This window comes from Chenopodium album, chromosome 13, assembly GCF_948465745.1.
Source record: "Chenopodium album chromosome 13, dcCheAlbu1.1, whole genome shotgun sequence".
Classification (NCBI taxonomy): Eukaryota; Viridiplantae; Streptophyta; class Magnoliopsida; order Caryophyllales; family Amaranthaceae; genus Chenopodium; species Chenopodium album.
In genome coordinates this window covers 23,631,850-23,637,897 of record NC_137846.1, presented here as the reverse complement: position 1 = coordinate 23,637,897, position 6,048 = coordinate 23,631,850, and the positions used below count along the sequence as shown (strand labels likewise).

Sequence of the window (6,048 nt, the reverse complement as noted above, 5' to 3'; positions counted from 1 at the left end):
CTTAATGCGCTGGGGGAGGGTTGTTTGGGGGTTTCGGGTTGTCGTTGAACACGGTTTGGGTGGTAGGTCATTGGGTAGGGGGTTTCGGGTTGCCGTTGAACACATTTCTGGTTTCCATCAAGGTTGGGGGGAGGCAGATCTGGCTGGGCGGGGATACCGGAATGGTGGTGGTCGGCCGGTAAGGTTGAGTGAGGGTTGGTTGTGGGAAAATTATTTTTTTTTCCAAAATTATTTTTTTTCAACCTATAATGTGCTAACACGTGTCACTTAAAACTTAAAAAAAAAAAAAAAAAAAAAAAAAACAAAACTATAACAGGTTAAAGGTCACTTGGGTTCATTAAAAGCAAATGACCCTTAAAGTTTAGATTATTTAAAAACAATCTGAAGTTAGGATTATTTTGAACAAACGGGCAAAAATTGGGATTGTGTTTGTCCACTTTTCCAAAAAAAAAAAAAAAGCATTTTTTCCGGTTTAGCAAACGAAATTTCAGTAGCTATATCATTTTTTTTAGATTAGCGACCAACTTTTGGTCCTAAAAGTTAGCAATGGAAAAAAGCCGTCCCTAATGTTTTTTCTCAAATTAATGCTGGGTCTCTTGACCCAACATGTCCTAATGTAGATCTGCTACTGATACCCAACAATCTTGCTTCACAAATATTACGACTAGATTTGACCTTCGGAATCTTTATACTTCTTGAGTTCTACAGAACAACGTAATACACTCAATTCAATTCCATACATCCAATCTATACCTACTAAAAAAATGAAGAGGGAGGGATGGGGATGGCCGGATGGGGATGGGGCAAGGGGTTACAAAACGACTTATATAGAGGTACAATTACTTTAAAAAAAGAAAAGAAAAAAAAAAAAAAAAAACAGTAGCCAGGCATCCTACGAATTGAAGACATTGCCTCGACTTCTAACCTGAACTAGATGCAGCAACCTTGCAGCCATCATCTGCTTCTGCATCATCTAAGCTTGGAGGTTTTGGAATCAGACCAAGAACCTCGAACATGCTTTGATCAGCATCAAAGTCATTATTAGCAGTGGTTAGCAGCTTCTCACCAGTGAAGATGGAGTTTGCCCCAGCAAGAAAACACAAGGCTTGTTCAGGCACTGAGAATCGTATCCTCCCTGCTGATAGCCTCACCATTGCAGCTGGCATTACTATGCGAGCTGTTGCTATCATCCGAATCATCTCCCATATTTCAACAGGCTGAACACCGTGATGAATACATAAATAGATTGAATATTCAAATAGTTGAATCATGCATTGTAATGAATACCTTCATAGAAACACTTTTTAAAGGGTCCAAAGGAACCATATGAGATGAAAAGGTAGGATTAGTTTAGCCACTTTCACAACTCATCATTATCAACTTATCATGGTACCTACTTTGTAACATATAAGAGCTATCTGGGACACAACCAGATATCTTTACAAATTAGGCACCCAAATTATCACATAGACACATGGTGATATGTAAATGCACAAATTTAACAAAAAAAACATGAGCTCAAGACACAAATTATAGGGATTATTGGGGGAATAATATTACCTTCTGATCTTCAAGAGGAGTGCCTTTTACAGCGACAAGTGCATTAATTGGAACACTCTCTGGGTGCGAAGGCAAAGTAGCCAATGTATGTAACAAACCTACTCGATCCTCAGCTGTTTCTCCGAGTCCGATTATTCCTCCTGTAGCAAACAAATCTTTAGATCAACCAGATGAAAAAAAGTAAAAGTATCACCAACTTGATGATGATAAATCCAAATATCCAATGTTTTGAGAAAACCAGACAGCTATAACTTAACAGCTTAGTAATGGGTTACTTTTCTAATAATTTGTACTCCAATGTCGTAAAATTATGTCAACCACCTCATGGTTTTTTGGTAGAAACTCACCACAGCAAACATTGATTCCTGCATCACGTACAAACTCAAGGGTTTGGAGTCGCTCATCATAAGATCGAGTTGTAATGATGTTTGGGTAATACTCTCTTGAGGTATCAAGATTATGATTATATGCGGTAAGACCTGCCTTCTTCAAATCCTCTGCTTGCTGTTTCTCCAGCATACCCAAGGTGCAGCAGACCTCCATGCCCATTTCCCTGTCAGAAAAGAAAGTTAGAAAATTTACATCTTACCTGAAACTATATCATTGAAGCAGCAAATCAAATTTATATGGAGTTTAATGATCTTTTTTAAGAACCCTCCACGTGATGTCAAACATAGATTCAATCAAATATGAGCGGTAATTGAATTTTAGTAGTTCCAAATTTTATCTATCAAAGTAAAACACAATTGAAGCTATGTCCATTGATTTGTTAATTGTTATCTGAATTAGCAAAACAGCTATATTATGGCATCACAATTTAAATTACTCCCTACGTGATACCATTTTAATTTTTTTATTCTTTCAAAGGGAGACTGGTTAATATATCATTCCCTAGCACATCAAATCAGAATTATAGATTATCATCACCTTATTTCTTTCACATAACCAAGAATTTGGTTGAAGTTAGTTTTCCTTCCTACTGTGTCCCTCCATGCAGCACCCATACAAAATCGTGTACTTCCAGCCTCCTTTGCCTGACAGTTTAGGAAAGAGAACAATAAAGATTTAAACGAAATAATTGCACAAAGATGCATTTGGATTAACACAACTAAACATTTTCAGTTACTACCCAAAATATTATAGTCACTACCTGATCTTATTAGTGACAAATGAGCATAGTCAAAATTCAAGCACAAGAAATTTGTCACATATCTTCCATAAAGCAGAGCATTCCCACAGGAAAATATAATCATAAAAAAATCATTAAACAGATTTCAAAAGCTGCATAAGTTCACAGCACATAGATTTCAAATTCATCTTTGTTTTGCAACCACAGCATGTTATATACATTAAAGAATCTCATAAGAATATGTATCCTATATGGTACATGGGCATGCAAACTGACGAATTAATCTCCTTCTAAACATAATCCAAAGATGCATAGAAGAAAGATCATACAGTTGTTAGCAGTTAGCACAGCTCATTCTTTTCTACTCTCAAGGTCTCTCAAAATATACCATGTATGGTAGAAGTAGGATAGGATGAAAGCAACGTAACATATGTGCAGTTACTTGAAGAAGTGTTTTTTTTAATCAGCCGAATTGGCATTCAGTAATACAGTAATGCACCAAAATCCGATTCTGAAGCCTATGAAAACCCATTGAAAGTCATAGTAGCTAACATTTTAACAAAACTGATTGTGCTAATCAATTTGCTCCAGGCCTCCATCTAATGAAATTCAATAATTCAAGTTCTTAAGCCAGCTGAGAATTGGGATCCCAATAGTAGTGCCAGTGAGCCAGTGTTAGTTTCATAAGATCAAATTACAATTGATATTGTAATAGTATAGTTTATCTTCAAGTGCAGTTTGGATAGTATAATCAGAGCCTAACTTTGCATTTGAGAGTTAAAAAATTACATATACTTCTAGAATAAAGAATTCAATTATCAGTTGTTGAAATGTTAATAAGGAACTCATGAAAGATGAGGAAATTCTCACCTTCTTTGCTGACTCTATGACTGCATCTTTATTCATCATTCTTTGCGCCTTCAATCCAGTACCATGTCGTGAAGATTGTGGGCAATATGAACAGTCCTCACTGCAGCCTCCAGTCTTAATGGAGAGAAGAGTGCATTGTTGAACTTCTCTGAAGTTGTGAGCATGTCTATGCACTTGGGCCTGCAAAGAAAAGTCCCCATGACAAACTCATAACAATGTTTCTGTTTGGTGAAAGGCCAACGGATAAATATCAGGCAGATGAGACTGATTTGTTATATTACAATATACAATAACATAAACCACAGTTATTGGTACAAATGTTGAGGAAATTATGTATGCCAACAAAGATTGTATATATAGAGGACACATATATTTTTGGCGAGCGAAAACAAACTTAACAACATATGTTGATTGAAGCCTTAAGTAGCACCTCATCATTTTCGAGCCACTTTATCTCTGACCCCATTCCTGATCCAATGTGGAGTATGGTTCGTTCATTCTACCTTCCTCAACTCATTTTGGAACAACCAATTCATGGGCGGGCGGTCCAAATCTTCCAACTTGGACTATTAAAAGATCCAGCACTTTGGGTTAAGAGGGTGTAGCATTAATGAGCCCTCACTAGAAAATTTGTCTTAAACAATCAACCTGAATTCATGTTCTCACGACGAAATTCCAGTACAAAGCAAACAGCAACTAATACAAACCAATAATGGCAACGAACAAAGTCATTCTTCGAAGCTCACTATAGCAACATTGTCGGTCATCCAATACCTTAAAGTTGGTCAAGAATGAATTAGAAATTCTCAGATCTTTCTAACCACAAGTACATGACTTGCACATCCCAGAATATTCAGTAACTGCAACTTAGCTACAAAATCTAAGGCATGATACTGTTGCATAGAAATCATTATTTCCCATAGAAAAGGCAATACTTGAACATGATTGAAGATGCTTGATTCCCTTTATGTTCATGATTTTCCCAAAAAATAATTTAAATTAGTAAATTAGACTAGCAGCTTATTTAACTATCTAAGTAAGTTTCAAATTTCCAATGCTAACAGCAAAATTCATAAATCAAATACTACTTCTTGGCAACAAAATCAAAACATTGTCTAAAACCCATTACTAATTCTATGCAAAAGCAAGAAAGAACCCAATATCATATTAAAAATACACCCAAAAAAACCCAACTTTTTCTAAACAAATATTGAGTTTTCCACAAAACAATTAATTAACATAATATGTACAAATTCAGGTAAAAAAAAAAAGCGAAGAAATATAGAAGAGAATGTGGTAGAAATACCCCATGAAAGAGAAGGTCTAAAACAGGAGAATCATAGATAGATTGAATTTCAGGACGAGTCCAATCAAAACGAGGACCATCTTTAATAGTTCTTTCAGCTTGAATTGCTGCAGCAGATGATGATGAAGAGTACCAACAACAATGTAAGCCCACAATTTGGGGTTTAAGTGTGTTGCGTATGGATCTTACCCACAACATTGTTTTCTCCGCTTTTGATAATCCTTTGTTGAATGTAGGTGTTTTGCAATGATAAAAGTTTTAAACTTTGTGTTATACTAGTATGATGCAATGGAGTTGAGGTTTTAATACTCCTTATGTAATTTGGTCAATAAATTAACAATGGTGGAGTGAGATGAGATTGTTGAAGGAGAATTAAGTTTGGAGTAAGAAGTAGGTGACTAGTGGGAGGATAAGTAGGTAGGGTTTTGAGTTTTGATGGCGAGTTAACGGATTTTTCAATGTTCTATTGGGTCCTCCCTAGAACCCTAGACTCTAGAGGCAATCTTAACTCGAGCTTGACTTGATCATTACTCGGTTAAAGCTCAGTTTAAGGGCTTGTTTCAGCTGAAAACAATTGAATTGAATTGATTGGACTTGAATTGAATTGAACTATATTAAACTTATTGGAACTGAATTGAAATGAAATAAATTGTTTAAAAGAGAAGAAAATTAGGAACCAAACTGAAATGATTGGAGCTAAATGAACTGAATTGAACAAAATTGAACTTATTGAAGCTAAACTAAACTGAACTGATTGGAACTGAATAGAATTGAACTGATTTTAAGCCGAAACAAACAGGCCCTAAGTTAGCCAGGCTCAAGTTCAAACTCATCACGAGATTAGATGGATTGAGTTTTGAACAATCTAATACTCTCAATTTGAAAGTTCATGTGATTCTCTATTGTGATAAAATAACTCTATACTACAATTGTATATCTTTAGACATTTGTTTTAAGTAAATTTAAATTCAAGTTTGGGTTTTGATCGACTCAAATTCAATCTCAAGCTCAAATTTGTGTCGAATGTGAGCTTGATCATATTGTTTCATTAACTATAAATTTATATACAATGTACTATGGAATTTATTATATCAACAGTCTTGTTAAATATACGAAGTAAATTACAATAGTTATTGAAGAAGATGTTGAATTAGTTTTTATTTGTTTTAATTTTTGATGAAAT

General features: G+C 35.1%; 1 protein-coding gene across 2 annotated transcripts; it reads right to left on the bottom strand.

The window, feature by feature from the left end:
* Positions 1–669: 669 nt before the first annotated feature.
* LOC145576525 (biotin synthase, mitochondrial-like) lies at positions 670–5,315 on the bottom strand. 2 transcript variants are annotated; one of them, XM_081634271.1, is made up of 6 exons: positions 4,866–5,315; positions 3,560–3,739; positions 2,488–2,594; positions 1,908–2,113; positions 1,561–1,700; positions 670–1,217 (listed from the first exon to the last, which is right to left on the bottom strand). In XM_081634271.1, the coding sequence occupies exons 1-6, from the start codon at positions 5,061–5,063 to the stop codon at positions 921–923; spliced, it is 1,128 nt and encodes a 375-aa protein (XP_081490397.1). In that variant the 5' UTR covers positions 5,064–5,315; the 3' UTR covers positions 670–920. The 2 variants fall into 2 exon arrangements, with proteins under 2 accessions (XP_081490397.1, XP_081490398.1); XM_081634272.1 differs by lacking the exon at positions 4,866–5,315 and adding an exon at positions 3,990–4,812.
* Between the last annotated feature and the right edge of the window lie 733 nt (positions 5,316–6,048).